Source organism: Populus alba, chromosome 18, assembly GCF_005239225.2.
Source record: "Populus alba chromosome 18, ASM523922v2, whole genome shotgun sequence".
Classification (NCBI taxonomy): domain Eukaryota; kingdom Viridiplantae; phylum Streptophyta; class Magnoliopsida; order Malpighiales; family Salicaceae; genus Populus; species Populus alba.
Genome location: NC_133301.1, coordinates 13,167,122 through 13,186,366, shown reverse-complemented (window position 1 = coordinate 13,186,366; position 19,245 = coordinate 13,167,122). Strand labels below are relative to the sequence as shown.

At 35.1% G+C, this 19,245-nt stretch overlaps 2 protein-coding genes across 7 annotated transcripts; both read left to right on the top strand.

Moving 5' to 3' along the window:
• On the top strand, window positions 1–1,767 carry LOC118034296 (uncharacterized). 2 transcript variants are annotated; one of them, XM_035039537.2, is made up of 5 exons: window positions 1–324; window positions 427–476; window positions 568–652; window positions 1,074–1,138; window positions 1,283–1,767. In XM_035039537.2, the coding sequence occupies exons 1-5, from the start codon at window positions 264–266 to the stop codon at window positions 1,484–1,486; spliced, it is 465 nt and encodes a 154-aa protein (XP_034895428.1). In that variant the 5' UTR covers window positions 1–263; the 3' UTR covers window positions 1,487–1,767. The 2 variants fall into 2 exon arrangements, with proteins under 2 accessions (XP_034895428.1, XP_034895427.1); XM_035039536.2 differs by having other exon boundaries at window positions 4–324; window positions 1,280–1,766.
• A 6,719-nt stretch (window positions 1,768–8,486) lies between these two features.
• On the top strand, window positions 8,487–18,639 carry LOC118034297 (ubiquitin-like domain-containing protein CIP73). 5 transcript variants are annotated; one of them, XM_035039539.2, is made up of 17 exons: window positions 8,489–8,715; window positions 9,331–9,533; window positions 10,377–10,520; window positions 11,326–11,443; window positions 12,489–12,563; window positions 13,482–13,597; window positions 13,696–13,764; window positions 14,090–14,242; window positions 14,361–14,430; window positions 14,531–14,709; window positions 15,017–15,181; window positions 15,272–15,343; window positions 15,439–15,568; window positions 15,659–16,078; window positions 16,986–17,383; window positions 17,571–17,645; window positions 18,247–18,639. In XM_035039539.2, the coding sequence occupies exons 3-17, from the start codon at window positions 10,398–10,400 to the stop codon at window positions 18,253–18,255; spliced, it is 2,172 nt and encodes a 723-aa protein (XP_034895430.1). In that variant the 5' UTR covers window positions 8,489–8,715; window positions 9,331–9,533; window positions 10,377–10,397; the 3' UTR covers window positions 18,256–18,639. The 5 variants fall into 5 exon arrangements, with proteins under 5 accessions (XP_034895431.1, XP_034895430.1, XP_034895429.1 ...); XM_035039540.2 differs by lacking the exon at window positions 9,331–9,533 and having other exon boundaries at window positions 8,487–8,715; window positions 15,659–15,892; XM_035039538.2 differs by lacking the exon at window positions 9,331–9,533 and having other exon boundaries at window positions 8,490–8,715.
• The last annotated feature ends 606 nt before the right edge of the window (window positions 18,640–19,245 follow it).

The following is a 19,245-nucleotide window of genomic DNA, read 5'->3' as shown; positions in this document are numbered from 1 at the left end:
ATTAAGACAAAGGAAAAACAAAAGACAGTGGCAGAAAAATCCCCCTTCTTATGAAAGTTCCTGCTGGAGAGCTTCCCTGTGGGTCCAAAAACCTTGCACATTTATACATCTAACCTGTGGCCCTCTTCCGATGCTATCATTCATTCACAATATCCACAGAACACTACAGTTCCAAATTAATTCTGTATCTTCTTCAACACCTGGCCTTAGAAGTTTTAAAATACCGATACCCATTTCCTACTTGTTTACAATCTCTTCTCCAGATGAGGCCCTCTTTAGTAGTTTCTCTTCTTCTTCTGTCCTTTCTCCTCCAGGAGGCTCAAGGTATATATAAATATGCTGAAAACATCAATCATTTAAAGCTGTAAAGAGTTGTTTTTGCGATGTATGTCATTAGGTCTTAACATCTGCTGATATTTTCTGTAGGGATTCGTTTGGAAAAAGGATTCATGCAAGTTAGAGCTCAGAAAGTCCAGGTGGGTTGTTCAGTTTCTTGATGCTTAGTTTACACATATCGTGATGCATTCAAGTGAATACTGTTCTGATGGGAAAGTGATTGATGTGCAGGAGGACAAGAGTTCTTTAAAAGAAAGAAGTGCTAATGGTGGTGTACTTGGCGAAGCAATTCTCTGCAAAGAAGAGCATTGTACAGGTACCATTACCAGTACGGAAAAAAGAGTTTCTAAATCAGCGTCGAAGAACTCTTCTCGTCACTGGTTACCAAGCATCCATGAAGATTACTACGGTCCTAGGAATCACAAACCTAAACACCATTAGATTTTCTCTAGTTAGAATGCCTGACTTTTATTTATTTTAGAAGTCTCTGATGCTGGGTTTTAGAAGATTCAAACCCTTGATCGTATACTATTAGTGCTCTCAAAAGGAAATTTGTCCCCAAGAAATTGATTGTCAAACTTTTCATCTTCACCGATTAAACTAGCTTCGATCATTAAATGGGGTCTTGTCCTTGATGTTTTGAGTAGAAGCTTCACATGAACAACGTGCAATGAAAATGTTGACCACACCTCATCCAATCATATATCCTAAATCATTTTCTATGTATATTCTTGCAGGAATGGGTAGGAAACTTATTGCTGTGACAACCTCTACTTCTAGCACTACTATCACCACCTCTAAGGTTGGTTATTATGTAAATGTTATATAGCAGTTTCAATAACTACCTTAGAAATAACACATACATACATATGTATATGTGTGTGTGTGTGTGTGTGTAGGACCTCCTACCTTTTCTTCTTACCTTCTCTATATGATTGTGAAGAAGGAGAAGAACGAAGGAAATAAAGCTGGCCCCATATCCAAGCGGAGATCAAGTAAAGGAGAAATAGTGGGAGAACGTGAAAAACTATTGGTAAATTCTTGGCGGAATTCTGACCATAAAGTCAACGAGGATCACTATGAGGAAATTATGGACTTAACTCAAATGGACTATTCTCCAGCGAGGAGAAAATCTCCAATACACAATTAAGTGCAGTTGGTACAAATTAATAACGAGAGAGGGAGAGATAATTAAGTTTTTCAAGATATAACAAAGTGAATATAAGTTAAACAGCATCACAGGAATGCTGCAGCTTTTTAGGGCTAGCTAGGAATGATTTTATACATATGATATCATATTTTATTGATATTATAATTATTCTTGTACTGTGATTTTGATGATTATCGAATCTTCATGAGTATTTTGTGGAAGCTGACTAGATTTTGTAACCGCGGAAGTTACATGAAAGGATAAATAATATAATATCATTTCATTGCCTCTCTCTCTCTCTCTCTCTCTCTCTCTCTCTCTCTCTCTATATATATATATATATATATATATATATATATATATATATGAGTTTTTAATTGGGTTTAACAATATTCACACTCTATCTTATCATTGCAGTAAAATATTAATCCTTCAAAGTATTAACCCTCTGGTGGATCTAACCTTAAAACTATCACGTGGTCACGCAAAGATATAGATCTGATCTTAGAAAGTCAAAATAAATCTAATAAAAATGTAACATAATGAAAACTATGTATTTGAAGGCGTGTGCTAGCAAGGTCGATAGCACAGGTCTCCTATCACTCCAATTTAGTGACCACAGATTATTAAAGCAAAATACAGGCATCAGGGACGAAAACGGCCTATGTGTTTAAGGAAGTTGGTGTGAATATACTACAGAGGAAGCAACTGTGGTTTGCTCAATGAAGTTGGTGTTCTTCATTTATGTTACCTGGACCTGGATGTTTGTTTTCTTTCTTTCAAAAGGGGTTTTGGGTCGGTCCAAAATGTTTCACTTATTGAATTCAAAAGGTAGTGTGCCGAGAGCTGTAATTGGTGTACGTGGAAGACAAACGTATCTATATCTTAATTTGGGCTGACAATGGTGTCCGTCGAAGATTTTTCTTACCTTTATATAGTTTCTTTGTGAGACATCTTAGCGAAAAATTCCTTTTAGTGGGCTGACAATGGAGTTGTTAGCTGTTTGTATTTCACACGCTGCGCAATTGGATTGTCATCGACAAGGCATGTTGAAAACTTGTGGAAATTCATCGGGAGTAATCTCATTTTTGTTAATTTTATATATATATATATAATAATCGAGATATCATCAAGAGTAAGCTCATGTATCTTGGCAAGACATGAGATTGATGAAGAGAAATATGTCAGACAAACGATTCATTGAAATTTCTAAATAAATAATTAAAAAATTAATTATTGGGTCACTTAACACTGTAAATACAAGTCATTTGGTCATTCTAAAACAACATACTTTATTCTAAAAAGGAATTAATTTGGTTGAGATTTTTTTTTTTCAAAATAAAACTTTTTATATGGCTACTAAATTGACTATATATCAATGCCTTTGTATCATAGATGTTAATTCGCCTTGGTCCATCAAGTTGATTTTGAAAATGCAAGACTCAATATCTCACTTATAATGAATTTAAAATTTAATTAATAACTAGCTAAAATTTATCTAAACCTGATTAGGTCAATACTAAAAAATTAAAATAAAATTATTTTTAATAAAAATATAAATTTGATTGACTTGAAGATCCAATAACTATGATTTTTTTGAGGTTAGATTTCAAGTCGAGTCTTGATTAATTACTATAATTTGTATTAATACTAAAAATGTATTTACTATAAATTCAATAGCTTCTGCTTGTAGATCAATAAAATATATATATCTTCATATTATAAAGATACATAATCAATAACAATTCTTTCAACAATTCCATCTTCTTCTTTTTTATTAGCACAAAGTACGTTTCCACAACGTGTGATTCACTTGAGGGTTTCATAGTTTTGATGAGAGGTCAGTTATCACTGCCCTGTTATTTTTCTTTAGGTTCCTGCTCTTTGTTTGACGAGTATCCATCTGCTTCGGTTACATCGATCAATGACCATTATTTTGCAGAACATGTAATTCTATTTGTAGTGCTTTTATTTTCTACTCCTTCATAAAATTTTGATCCCATTCATAAAGAAAAAAAAAAAGAATCATGAAAACGCTTTGTTCCCCGTCACCATTCCAAGATATTCCTTGAATCTCTCGTTCTGAAATCAGAGTTCGTGTGTGTGTGTGTTTCAATTCCTTTTTCTACTTTTGCTTGTGTCAGAATAAAAAAATCATCAATCATGCTCAAAGCTCCACTCTCTGGAATTGCTAATGGATAGCTGATGCTCGTATACATATGCTTTTAAAACATATAATTGATTACCTCATTCATAATTTTATATTTTATTTTTGAAATGAGGTGTGTTCGATGTTCGTTCTCTGATTCACTCCTTCTTTCTCTAATAAATCTTCTATTCCCTTACTGATTCTTCAATCCTTCCACATGACACATTGCCACATTTTGAATGTTTACAGCTCGTTATATAGACCCGTCAAGGTGACATTGATGATATATACCTTAATAAACTGTTTGTTATTAATTTGTGCTGCAGATTCTGTCAACAGTGGCAGGCTTTGTTCACTGGTATCCAGGATTAATCACCCTGACGGTGGATTTACCTGTGGCTGCGGTGAAGTTTAATTTCATTTCTAATTCTAGGATTCATAACCGATGTCTATGACTTGACAGTATTTATAATGCAGACATGAGACTTGATATGATGCAGTGATGATGATTAATATAATTACAAATTCAACATTTATATTCTAATAACATATTTCTCTGTCGCATCCACACTAATTTGTGACTCAACTTGTTTCTTTATTGATTTCTGTGTATCTTTTTGACAGATAATATTCGTCGACAGATCCCAGATATTGCTGGGCATGCTGTACTGTTCTTTGCTCTTCAAAACTCAAAAGAAGATTTATCTTGCGCTGAAGTAAATAAGTAGTTCTAAGGAATTTTTCCTAAGTGGCATCACCACTGGCTGCAGGCCCTTGCAATATCGTGGCAGGAATTATCTTTATTATTTCAATTTGTGTTAACTAAAAGCTGAGTAAATATTCCTAGTCATTAAGACTCTGGATCTTGCATATTTAATGACAACAGAACTTTTCAAAGTGTAATACCATGTTTTTTTGCTTTGGATATTCTATTATTAGCTCAAATTAAGTATTCTTGTCGCCTGCCAATTTGGGCTTTCCATTTAGGCGCATGCCAAGATACGGAAACTGTCTAGCAAGAAGCATATTGTTGTAAACCCAAGAAAAATAGTTACCAGCAGTATTGTCTTTATGTCAAACTAAAGAACCAAAAACATGTTTTCCTAATTAGTTGATTGATTGTCGATTCTTGTCAAATTTCATTTTCTTAATTTCACCAAATGTTTAGTTTCCCTCCAAGGTAGATTTACTGATGTCACCCTAAAGTTTTTCATGTTGTAAAATCATTGCAATATTTATATTTTTTTTTGTTCTAAATTTGTGTTTGGTTGGTGTTTAAGGATCATAATAGGCATAAATACAAGAAAAACATAAATATATTTAGTTGAAAAGATAAAAACAAAAACAAGCTTTTATATATTTGGTTGGTGTTTGAAGATAATAGAAATAAAAACAGAAATGCAAGATAAATCTATCTTGAATATTTTTAAAATAAATTTAAGTCATTTTTTTTTTTAAAAAAAAAAAAAACTCAGAAACAGGTTTGTTCTATTCAGCTATCTTCGTTGCTTCTATCCCGAGATCCTAAACAAACTCTATCTAAGTGAACAATTTCTATGTAGGTTAATATATATAAGACAAAACATATAGATTGTTGATTTTATACTGAATTTGACACCATTATTAAGCTTTTAAACCCCGCCCACTTGAAAATAAAGGCTGATGATCTTCTCTTTTTTTTTTAATTGAATTATTTATAAGTAGGATGCCCTAATGAATGAATCAATGGTTATTCATTTCGATAATTTGTCAAACTTTTGCACTATACACTAGAAAGACAGGGGAAAAACAAAAGGTAGTGGAAGAACAATCCCGTTTTCTATTACAGTTTCATGTTGGAGAACTACGTGCTTTGTGGCCCTAAAAACCGTGTTTATAATTAACCTATTACCCCTCCAGCTACAGTATTTATAATCCATTCATGCACAATCTCTACAGAATACAAGTTTTAAAATTACTTAGAATTCGGCCAAACCCACATTAATCAGTATCTTCTGTACCAGAGTACTTCAGAAATATATAGCGAGCTGCTTGATCTTTTCCTTCTCTTAATTACTCTTATCTCTTCTTCTCAATGTTTTTCTGAATGAGGCCTTCTTTAGTAGTCTCTCTTCTGCTTTTTTCGTTTCTCCTTCAAGGGTATCAAGGTATATATGCCAAAAATATCAGTCGTGTTAAGTTAAGAGACCTGATTTTGCTTTGTATGTCTTTAGGTTTGAACATGTGTTGTTGTTTTGTGTAGGGATTCGCTTGGAAAAAGGATTCATGCAAGTTGGATCTCAACAGGTTCAGGTAATTAGTACTAGGGTTCTTGGACAAGAAGCCATTCTCTGCAAAGAAGGGAATTGTATAGGTACCATGAAGAAAAGATCAGTGTCCAAGAAATCTTCACATCACTGGTTTCCGAGCATTCATGAAGATTACTGGGGACCCAGGCATCACAAATCTAGACACCATTAGTTTTTCTTATCTAGTTAGAAAGACTGGCTTTTATTTCATGTCCTTGGCTAGTAGGGATGTATTTTTTTAACTCTGACATAAGAGCTAGCTGCTGGGTTTTATAGATCTAAACCCGTGATCATATGTATTCAAAGCACAAGATATGCTTAATTATTAGATATATAGTAATTCCTTACAAGATAAACTTGATCACAATAAAAGAATTGATTTTAATGATTATCGAATCATCATGAACACTTGGTGGACGCTGACTAGGTTCTGTTACCTTCAAGTTATATGAAAGGATGTTAAATTCAGTCCAGTGCATGTCAAGAGTGTATGCTTCTTTTTTTTTATTCACAAGAGGCCCTAAAGACTCAGATAGAGCATAGCCATTGTAACAAAAAGAATATTTTCACTCACAAATTTTTTTAAAACATATTATATGTTTGGTATTGCAGTATTTTTTTTTATTTGAAAAAATAAGTTTAAAAATGCTACAAATTATAAATTTTATTAAACTCAAGTTTTTATCACAATTTAAGAAGAACAAAAAAATTAAGCAATGAAAACCAAAAAATAATAATTTAAAATTATGATCAGTTTAAAAACATCCGACACCGTACGGAGCTTAATATCTTAGCTAGCTAAGATATTAAGCTCGGAACTCCTGCTTTAAATAGAAAAAGCCCAAACCCACAGCTTATCCTAGTCTAGCCCATTTAACTCAAAAATCAAATAGAGCCCACGTGGGGAAAACAACCAAAACCCAAACAGAACCTGACAACCATCATCAAACTCCATAAATTCATCAATTTTTTGTTGCTATAACTGAAGACACTCCATTGAACTCGCTCGTAGCTCAAATTGATGAAAACATGGAGTTTGATGATGGCAGGCACTGACGAGGAGACGAATGAAGTCGCGACTGACTGATAGGGTTGACAATCCTATTGAACCAAAAAAACCCCATGATATTGAGAGCTCTCTCTCTCTCCCGTGCAGCTAGGTCACGGGCTAATAAAACTCTCTCTCTCTCTATATCCAGTATCCCTGTTTGAACATCTAGCTGGTTCTGGAAAGGTGTTATCTGCCAAAGAGTCTTATCATTGATGAATTTAAGGCTGCTTCTGGGGAAGGTGGGATGTTCTATGACATGGCTGCTTTTGACGGCGGGGAGTGTTTTTCAACATGGTTAAGCAAACATCTATCTATACTAATTATATTTGATTTTAAAGAAATTTAATTTTAATATATAAAAACTAATTTAAAAATAAACTTATTAAACAAGTATCATACTTTAAGTAATAATTGAAAAAAATTAATCGATTCCTTTAGATTATAGATCAACAAACATCATTTATACTGGAGATGTTTTTTAAGAATTTTTTTTATTTAAAAATAATGTTTTTAGATTTTATTTAATTTTGATATTAACATATTAAAATTATAATAAAAAGAAAAAGAAGATCAACGAAGAGCAAATGCAAGGAACTTCCATGGGAAAAAAAAGATGAATACCACTGCAGAAATTTCCTGGGGTGAAGAATGAAATCGAAAATCGAAGGCGAACTTGCTAACGAAGCCGATTCAAAAGAATTCTTACATGGGGCGAAACAGCCCCTGAAGGCCACATTCGACTTCTGAACTTCTAGTTTCAGCTTGACTCAATAGACCGTTTGTTTCCATGCAAGAGGGTATTTTTGTATCTCTATGTATTTTAAAAATACTTTAAAAAAAAATTAAAATGTTTTATTAACTTTGAATTAATGTATTTTTAGCGTTTTCAAATCATTTTGATGTGTTAATGTTAAAATAATTTTTAAAAACTAAAAAAAATCATTGATATGTATTTTAACACGAAAAATTATTTGAAAAATAATTACAATCATATTGCAAAACAAAAGCTTGTATTTGAAGCCAACCACAAAAAATAAAAATTTGATAATATGATTCATCAATTTCTACATTAAAAATGTAGGATAGTTAAAAGCAATACTGCTGTGAAGAACTCATTCTCTATTATTAATATAAACACTGAAGTATGTTTTTACTGTTTTGTTTAGATCAAGTCGGTTTAAAAATTAAATATATTAAATCGAATTCAATTTATTAAAACATATTAAATTTTATATTTTATTTTTAAGTATATGTTTATTGATAACATGGTATTTATGGAATTTAATTGTGATCTTAATTTTATTGTTAATTATTATTTTTTCTTAGTCTAGAAGGGTTTTGTTTTAGAATAAGTCGAATGTGTTTTTTTAAACGCAATAAAAAAATTTACCACATTGTCAGACAGTAATAATTTGTGCTTATGTGGTTGCTACCAACCAATTTACCAACAGTAAAAAGTAAAAAGCCCACCGCGCCACTAAAAGAGAGATAAAAAAAAAAAAAGTAGAGAGGAGAAAAACCTGAATAATTTTTGCAAACCTCGTCCTACATTGGCCACAACACTATAGTTGACAGGGAAGAGAGAGAGAGAGTTTTTGATCTTTGTGTAATATAAATTCAGGTGTCAGCTCCAAAATACACAGAGAGATAGCACGCAGACACGGCATCTCTCTCTGTCATTTCTATCTATCTCTCCCTCTCCCTCTCTTATCAAACCAGATTTTCTTTCTTTTTATCTCAGGTAACTTACTGACTCCTTTGTTATGTTGTCTACTGTCTTTTATCGATTTTCTTAATTGTGTGAATTGGGTTGTCAATTTCGGAACTTGATGGGTGGGTTTGCATGCTTTTGATGACTGGTTAGGACCCAGAAATTGAAAGTCTTGAGCTTTTTTTGTTTGATCAAGATTCGGTAAACCCTAGAGAGTGAGAGATAAATGGGGAATGGGATTTTGATTGTTTGCATTTGAGTTAAGGGAAAGGTTGCTTATTGGGATGTGGCAACTTGATCAAGCTCCAACTTAATTGATTTATGTTGATTGAAGTGTGAATGGTGGAGGTGAAGATTGTCAATTCTTGGTGTTTAGTGATATTTAGGGATGAAGGCGCCCTCTCTGGGTGCATGGATGTGGTAAAAAATCACTATCTGTGTTCTCAATCTGTTGGTCAATGTAAATGTCTTGAATTTGTGCAGTAGTTTACTTTTTTCTTTGAATTTACTCTTTGATTTTCCCTGTCTACTGATTAGTTTTGAATCGGGGGTAGGCCCCAATTCTAGGTGAGCTGTTTTGATGGTAGAAGCTTGGATTTTGAATTCTTCTAATTTAGAGTTTACATTGAATTTCACTATGTGAAGCGGAATATGGCTTATAAATATGCCAGTAATGTCACTTGGGACTGGAGACATTACTTCTTGGAGCTTGATTTCTACATTATATAGCATCATGGATTTGATCCTGAGATTTATGGTCCGAAGTTGATTTCGATGTGGAGCAAAATGCAATGTGGGCGTGCATACAGATATACACATGACATCTTGGCACTTGTTTTCTGCTCCTGGTAACAAAAAAATGTTCCATTTGATGATCCTTATGCGTTTGATGATCCTTATGAGTTTTCCCATTTAATTAGAGAAGGCAGGGGAGGAGTTGGGAAAGCACAGTCTTGACCGCTGTAGACATAATATAACACACCAAAGACATATCATATAACCTATCAATTGAGAACATGATGTTATGCTTTTCTTCTATGACATCATAAAATATCAATATCTAGCAGGGGACTGTTGAGCAATCGCCATCTTCGTCTAGTGAGCAATATCCTACCAAATCAGCAAAAAATGGAAAGAATACCAACAATCAGATCAATGTGGTCCATGGTAGTTGGCTGCAGGATTTGTCATGTTGTTCATTACCGTTACCATGATTATGTGTTTTGCAAGTCTGGAGATTTTTCTAACTGTCTCATATAACACGCAAAAATAAAGGAAAAGAAAAGGAACGAAAAAGAAAATGAAGAGAAGAGAAGAGATAAATAAAAAAGGGAAAAGAAACAATGTTTCAAATTGCCTTGAAGTACATATCGCTATGGGCAATATGTCTATATGGTGGTGGATGCTGAGATTTACCTATATGTGAGAGTGGTCTGCTTGCTGATTTTTTTTATTTGTTCTTCACTCTCTCTCGAAACAATGATGTATTATGACCACAATGAAGGGAACCGACACCCCTTTTTGTTGGCATTAGGGCACTCATTGACTTACTGTTTCCTGAGGAAACGTGTCTATCATACCAATATAATACTGTGACTTATCTGGTTTATGGACAAGCATGCAGTTGCCTCATCCTAGCAACTCCCAAACCTAATTTCCTTCATTTGTTTCTTTTCCTTTCTTGGTTGTAGGTATCCATTCGTCCGAGGAGAATGGGAAGTAATATTGCTGATAAAATTCATGGAGCTGGTGAGGCAGAGGGTTCTGAAACAAACATTGAAATAAAAATAAAAACATTGGATTCTCAAACCTATACTTTGAGAGTGGATAAACAGGTATTTTTTGGCTCCCACTGAACCATGGCTCATGTCATTGCAGTGTGTATGTTTTGTAAACTTGCTATAATACTTTAGATGATCAATGAGTTCAAATACATCCCAAAGCCAGTTATTAGGGGGGTATATATATAAGGATAGTTTTTTTTCTTCCTGTTTTTATGTTTTTTTTTGCCTCCTTTTTCAAGAGCTCTAAACTGCGCTTTGAGCATATTTCTGTCATTGTGGTGAGAGACATAGAGTTACTAGAATCTGAATCTTAAAAAGAGTAGAAAGAAGAGGAAATTAAGTGGTCTTAACAATTACAAGTAAAACCTCTTCACCAGCATGGTCAGAGAATTTCTAGTCCTTATAAGTGATCCAATGTGCCTTTTTTATCTAACTAGTTACATACAGATGACACAAAGGCTACACTCTCTAGCATCCAACTTATTTTCCTTCTCAAGAACATCTCTTCATCAAGCTCTTAGGTAAACATCTGTGGAGCATTATCCGATTGTCCCACATTTTACCGAATATTTGTGCAGATAATACTGAGAAGCAGATCTCATGAGAAACTGGACAGAAAGCAATTACAGAAGATCCACTATTTCCTTGTGTCATTTATTCATATAAAACTGTTGAAACATTCTTTGTTGCCACTGAATTCGTAATTGTAAGAGTACATCCTGCATTATGATCTTAATAGGGTCTTTATGCTTATATTGTGAGTAGGGATTTGCTAGTTGATAACTTGTGCATGAATTTTTGTTTGTGGAAGCCATTAATTTCATCATGCTTTCCCATTTCTTGAATATCCATGCAGATGCCAGTCCCTGCTTTAAAAGAACAGATTGCTTCTGTCACTGGCGTGCTATCAGAACAACAACGTCTAATATGTCGTGGAAAAGTCTTAAAAGATGACCAACTACTCTCTGCCTACCGTATCCTTTTTTCTTAATGCTCAAGGGCAACTCTAAAGGACAATATTTAACAAAAAAGATAGTGTACCCAAAGTGAGGAGATAGCTAGAAGCCCACTTCAAATTTCTTTTAATGGTTTTGATGAAGTTATTACCTAAGTAGTGAACCATTGACACATTTATTTCTATTGTTAAACTGTAAAGCTAGGCAGAAAAGTAGAAAAGAGCTCATTAACACAATATTGATGCAAAAGAGTTATTTTGGGACATCTTGGAGTTGTGCATTGGCGGGTCAAATGTTCAATTGTGGTTGGATAGTGTTGCATTTTTGTTCCTCATTGCTGATTTCGGTAATGCTGAAGTGTAAATTCCAAGTGAGCTCACATGCTAGTGCTCCATGTCCATGAGATTCATCCTGCAATGCTAAACAGTTTCATGTTTTCCCTCGGCAACACTGAATTGTAAGTCTGAAATACTAGGTATGGACATAAAAGGGGAAAAAACCTTGACAAAAGAGAGGTTTGAAGGTATGTGCTGTAGATGCATGTGACTGCACAAGTCTCTTCATCGGTTCATCTTTAGCATACTTCTAGGTGAATGAATGACTTTGGACAGCTTATCAGGTGGAGAATAGACAATTGTGTCACATTTCAATTGATTGTATCACACCCAAGCATAACCAAAAACACATGTACATATTTGAAATAAGCCGACATCTGCAATTCTTTTTTCTGAAGTAAATTGTTTTCTGGTGGTTTCTGGCAAGTGCTTGTTGCAATGGTGCATTTTTGCTAGAAAGAAACTTTAAATGTGGGTGAAGTATTTGAATCAAAACATATATGGTATGAACTAGTTAGTATTTTACTTTTCCAGAACAAATTGGCAAACATTAGGTCCTGTATGTATCGGGATATTCATTGATTGAACTAGGAACCAAAAACCATCCTTTGTTAAATTTCTTGATTTGCTACCTAAGGAATATTTTCACATCCCTGTACTTTTTTTACTCATTAGCACTATTGTCTTATTATATTGTTTGTTTGGTTTATTTGCTTAACGCATGTTAGATGTCGAAGATGGTCACACCTTGCACCTGGTAGTTAGGCAACCTATACCATCTGAGGGCTTATCCAATCATTCAGGTTTGGCTCGCCTTAACATTTGCTTCTTCTTCAACTGTACTAGGTTCATCTCAAAAAAGGATACTAATTCAAGTTTATCCAAAGCTGTGGAGGACTAGTTGTGGTGGTCTAAAGGGTGCTGTAGATGCCCCACAGCCTGTAAATATTGAAAAACAAAAAATTACTGCACATGGTAATTAATGGCCATAGGCATAATGGATTTTGTTAACCCACACAGAGGGGTTGATACACATTACTTCAGCTAGAGTATGGTTTCCTGTGCACTTTAAATTATTTTCACGAAAAGGTTGGTATAGTATAGAAAGAACCCCCCCTCCCCCCAGAGGGATTGATACACATTATTAGTTCATCTGTGAGAAGCAACTGGATACAAAATTCATCCTTTCTGTCGAATATGACATTTGTTTGGACTAATGGGACTCTGGATATAACAGATTATCCTTGGTAATTAATTTCATTAAGTGCTCAATATTGCCATTTGATTAATCGGAAAAGCAAGTGGTGGTGTTCTGTTGTCTCTTATTTAATGCTCCTGTGCACTTTAAATTATTTTCACGCCTTCATTTCTAATGGGACTATATGATTATCCTTGGTAATTAATTTCATTAAGTGCTCAATATTGCCATATGATTAATCGAAAAGCAAGTGGTGGTGTTCTATTTAATGCTTATATTTTTATAGGTGCTTCTAATGATTTAAAGAGAAACCGCTAAAAATAACAATTGAGTCTCTTTGACATCTATAGGAGCTTAGTAATTGTTGTAGCAATACTGCTCTGTTTATGTCATAATCTGAGCTTTCTGAAATGGAATTATATACCTTTATTTCTTTCTTTTTTTCTTTCCCTTTTTTTTAACATTATCTTTCATGTGCTAGTAAAATTATCCATGGAGTAACTCCTACATGTCAATGTTGCAGCCAGTGATCCTGCTTCAGGTTCAAGCCATCACACTGGTCAGGTGGCTCCCAGTGTTGTAATAGAAACTTTTAGTGTGCCTGATCAAGGGGATGCAGTTCCTCCAGAAATCAGTAGGGTGCGGCTACAACTAGATTTTGAATATAGCAATTTTAGATTTTCATACCGATAATTTAATTGTTTTATAATTATCACCTAATCGATTCTCTGGAGCAGATTGTTTCTGCTGTTCTTGGATCTTTTGGATTTTCAAATATCGGAGGTGTCAGTGAAGGGGTCGATGTGGTAAATATTTAAATTCCAACCTCTAAAACTAATTACTTTATTGTTATACTTTTGAAAATCTATTGTTGGTAAGGATGGAGATTTCTTCCCTCTTTTCTTACTCATAGAGGCAAACAAACAAATTGTCTTTGTAGTCCGGTATTTTTGTATCTGGAAGTTTTCTCTTTTAAGTTTTTATTTGACCTTAGACGTTAAACACGTTTTGAGACATCAAGCTATTCATATTTTGTCAAATTAGAAAGATGGACCTTAATGCTTTTTCATACCTGTAAATGCTCATTTATGTTTTGGGTCTTGCTCTTTGTGACTGGGATGGATCTTTAAGGAGCGTGGTTCGCGAAGAACATCAGCTGCTGGTGGCACAATGGATGCAAGCCAACTGCAATCTGAACAAACTGGCACCAGGGGTCAGTCTGACAGATCACAGAATGTTTTTGGGCTTCCGACAGCAGTTTCCTTGGGGTCTCTGAATCCTCCTGTAAGTTAGGAGTCCTCTTCTTCTCCACCCTCTACTTTCTTTCTACAACATGGATTCTTTGGCCTGCATATCTTTTTGCAGTCTTAAGTATTAGGATTATTTTTTTTTGTACTTGTAGGTGATTCCTGATTCTCTGACAACTCTGTCCCAATATCTGAGCAATTTGAGGCGAGAATTTGATGCCATCGGTCAGTATCTGTTTTTTGCAAATTTCTCAATGGTTAATAAATGTCATTTGCTTCAATGTGGCTGATTTGGCCATTGGATTTCAATTCTCTTCATTGACAGGCAGAGGATGGGAAAACATTGCTCAAGCAGATGCTGCACACAGGATGGAGCAAATAGATTCTAATTCCACATCACTATCAGGAACTGGACAAGAAAGACTTCCAACACCTGCATCCTTGGCAGAAGTGATGCTGTCTAGTAGACAGTTACTCACCGAACAAGTTGGAGAATGCTTACTTGTGTGTTATTTAAAAGCATTCTATCTACTTCATATGTTCTCTATTATCTTCACTTTAGTCTTGCTTTATTTTTTGGGCAGCCAACAGTATATCCCATTTTTTACCAGTGAATTTAGTTGCTTGTGGCCATGGGAAGTGGTCATCTTTTTATTATGTTTCTTTGTTTTATTTAACATTTTATAATTTTAAGAGAGTTTGATTCTTTTAACCTTGAAATATTTCAACATTTACCTTTCTTTTATTTATTCTCAGAACTAAAACTTAAATGCATTGGTTCTCCCTCCCTGTTTGTTCTGTATGTTGGCAGCAACTTGCAAGACAACTAGAGAATCAAGCACATATTACTGATACTGCAGCGCGACACACAACTCAATCTAGTGCATTGAGAACTGGAGTCCAACTTCATAATTTAGGTGCCCTTCTTCTCGAACTTGGACGTACAAGCATGACATTACGACTAGGTCAAGCACCGGTAAGATTATCTCCAATTTCGCATTTATGGAACCTTTCATGCATGACATCTCCCAAGCTGTATGTGTCATTGTGGTTTGTTTATTTACAGTCTGAAGCTGTGGTTAATGCGGGCCCTGCTGTTTTTATCAATCAATCTGGTCCTAATCCTCTCATGGTTCAGGTCATAATCCAGACATCCTTACAAATTCCTCTTGTTTTTCATCTTTTCATTTTGCTTTAATTATGTTTCTCTGCTGATCACTCATATGCATGCAGCCCCTTCCTTTTCAACCAGGGACAAGCTTTGGTGCTGTCCCTGTAGGATCTATGCAGCCTGGATCTGGTTTGACTAATGGTGTCGGTACCGGGTTTCTTCCAAGGCGAATTGATATACAAATACGAAGAGGTTTTCTTCAAATTTGATGTCTGGAATAATTAACATGTATGGTATTTCTGATGTGTGAATCTCCTTATAACAATTCTTATTTTACCCAAGGTTCATCAACAGCTACCCCCAACAATAATCGTGAGGATCATGGTCAGACACAGCAAACCGCTGGGCAGAGAAACCCACCAACCAGTTCTGGTGGTGAAAATCCTAGTAGTCAAACAAGTTCAAGGCTCTCGGAGGGTTCATCTTTTGCTGGAGAGGCTGTACGAGTGGTGCCTCTTAGAACGGTGGTTGCAGCTGTTCCTGGCACATTTGGCCGCCTTCCTTCTGATTCATCTGGTAATTCTATAGGTCTATACTATCCTCTTCTTGGAAGATTTCAAAATGTAGCTTCTGGGCATGGGAATAGTGGACAGGGATCTCAAGCATCTGGTGAATATCACACTGCTGAGGTCCAAACTGAGCAGCTGCCAACTCCTGAACCTGCTTTGCAGCAGCAAAACTTTGAACAACACACAAGAGATGGTAATGTGACAATACTGCAGTTCAATGAAGTTTTGAGGATTACTTGGCTCATGGAAAAGTCTTAAGTTTGTAGTTGTGGACATCTTTTCCAGTGCAAGCTCAGGAGGCTTGAAAGGGGATGTTTTGGTTCATCTTTCTCATGAATGCATGTGTGTCAATCAGTGGCTTTACTTGTGCTGCTGTTAATAGTGGTTGATATATTTGCCAGTCCCCTATGGCTTATGCTTTTTTGTGTTATTTGTTTTGCCCCTACATTCTTTTGAGTCTTCAATAATCATTTCAATCCTGCATGAGCGAGGGAGGAAGGGCGATTTCCACATATAATGCTCTTTTTGAACATTCCACATATATCTTTCTTTCTTAGAATCTCATAGTAAAAGTATCATGCTTACTACTATAACACATACACACCCTTCTTTGATTATTCTGATCCACGCATTTGGATTCCAATTTGCAGCAAAACTTACCTGCCATGCAGCCAATTTCTCAATGCTGTTTTCTGAGTTGTATTTATTGTTATTGTACCATTTAAGTACATTATGAAAGGCTTTCCTTTAGGATGCTGAAGTGGATTCTTACTAGCACCAGTCAACAAGAGCACCCCATCCCCACCTTCACCCTAAAAAATAAGGAAAATAATGTTTTTGTTGTATTCTCCTTTTTCAAAAGTGTCCTGAGTTTTCTTCCATATGTTTATTTTGTAAAGATTTGATTGGGACGTTTGAGAACATATCGTTGCAGGCTTCCAATGTAGAAATTCAATTGAAGTTAATATTGTGTCTAGTAGTCAAAGTTTTGATGGTTGCTCGCTGTATCTTGCTTTAGGAGTTGATGATATGACTGTATGAGAAGATATGAGCTTAATCAGCTGTTCTATACTAGTTGACCAACCTTGCTGTTCTTCCAGGATCATTGCCACCAAACTTGAGACAAGAGCCTTCTATTTCTCGCAGTATAAGTATCAACATTCTGTCAGCTAGTGGGGCCCAAAACAACCAGGATTCTGAACGACATATCCCTGACAATATTTTGCAGCTTCTGAGGACCATCTTACCGGGTGATATCCATATGGAGGATGCCAGCTCACGAGGAACAACTACTAGTTCTGTCCCTGAGACTGCAGGGCAATCTACTACTACTGCAGAAGCAGAACCAAGAGCTACTGATGAGGGGATATTTCTGTCTAATTTGCTTCGTGAGATCATGCCCCTCATAACTCAAAGTGGAGGTGCAGAACCTAGTGCCATATCTCCTGGAGAAGCACAGAACTCTGGGAATCAGAGGCCTCAAGATTCTTCAAACCATGTAAGTAGCATTTTCAGTTATCTTTCAATGGATACTTATCTCATGTCCCTTTCTATTCTGGATTTCTTGCTTTAGTCAATCAAATGAATCGTGAAGGTGTTGGCATGATGTTGTAAGTATGTCAAGCTAAATTGATGTGTGCATAAAAACATCAGAACTACAAGGCTAACCAGTGGCATATTTGCAGGCTGAAAACTCTGGCATTGGAACATCTCGTCGCCATGATACGGAACCAAGCCCTCCAAATTCAAAACGCCAAAAGGTCTGGCATGTTTAAGGAATTTCATTTCTTTTCTTTTCTGTGCAGCCATTTCATCCTTCAGCTGTATTAAAATTAACAGTAAATATAAGTTTTTGAGATACAGTAAGAAGTTATTATCCAATGAGTATAGATTTGCCTCGATGAGTTCAATGAATTTAGGGACAATTCGGTAACAATCTGTTATGAGTCTCTGGTTATTGTTCCGTTTCCCTTTGTTGCATTCCTAGAATATCAAGTTTTTTTTGTAAAATGTGAGAAAAATGAGTAGAATTTGTTATATTTTTGGAAAGCTCCAAGCAGCCTCAGAGGATGGGTAGAATTTATTGCACAAGATCTATATATAATAAATAAGTATGCAACGTTAAGCATTGTGGAAAAGTTTCTGCCAATGCTTTGTCTACCACCACCTAAGCATTTGGCTTCTTATATCAGGATCTCTTTGTGTTGTTCAATATATGGCAAATATTCTGCTGAGAATTTCACCATTCTTTAAAGTTTTTCTTTGGTCATTACTGAAATCAAAATGATGGAATTAAATTTACATTTTTCATTCTGGAAACTTTATTATTATATATTTTATTGATCTTATTTGCTGGTGCAGACCGAGTGATTTATCTGTGGACAAAGGATTCAAGAACTGAACTTGTGATTATGATCTCAGACAGCTAAAGAATCATGTGTTTCTTCTATCGGTTAATGGCGGTTGGTCTTATCTTTTCAATTTAGTGCAACATGTCAATGATGGTTGGTCATTTTCTCAAGTTAATAGGCAATGAGTTGAGATGAAATGCTTGGTTTCCATACTGTAACATTACGGCTTTGTATACTTCGGAGTCCTATTTAGGCAAATTAGCTTCAACTATTTTTCAATACTTCATCACCATATGTTTGGTTTTTACTCGTTTGCTCTGGTATGTGATTGCTGGGAAGGTTTGATATGACATTACTATTCAGAAAGTAATTATTCAGCGCTATCAGTTTATATTTTACTAAATTTCTTCCCTCTGCATCCATGTGACGTTTATGGACATTCATGTGAGCTCTGTGGATGGCTTTCAAAGGCGAGAGAGTAGGGGCTGTGCATGTATTATCATTGTTACTTTCATTTTCCATGTGTTGTTTCTTGCTCAGGATCTAGAGGGAAAGCTAGAAGTTAAAATTTCCGGTGGATGCTTTCACCAGACGGTGGACTTGGAATATGTTGCAATGATGGGAAAATGTAAAAAACTAGTTTAGCTACCAGGTTTTGCAAGTGTCCTGTTAGAATGCAAGGTTTGATGATCTTGCATCCGGGAGGAAAACCAAGACAAGGGACTTCAAAGATGGGCATCAATTGCTAAATCCTATCATTATATTAGAACATGGTTTGTGCTATTAGCATTTGTGTTTAAGCTATAATCCAATCACTAACATGACATTTATCCTGAAATTGAAGATTGTTTCCTTGACCACTTTCTTCACAAGGTCCAAGAGCTTGTTTAGTATTGTTGATTTGGTTAATTTTTAAAATGTTTTTTTTTTGTTTAGAAATTATATATTTTTTTAAAATTTTATTTTTTATTTTAGTTCTTAAAATAATCAAAAAAGATAAAAAGATAAA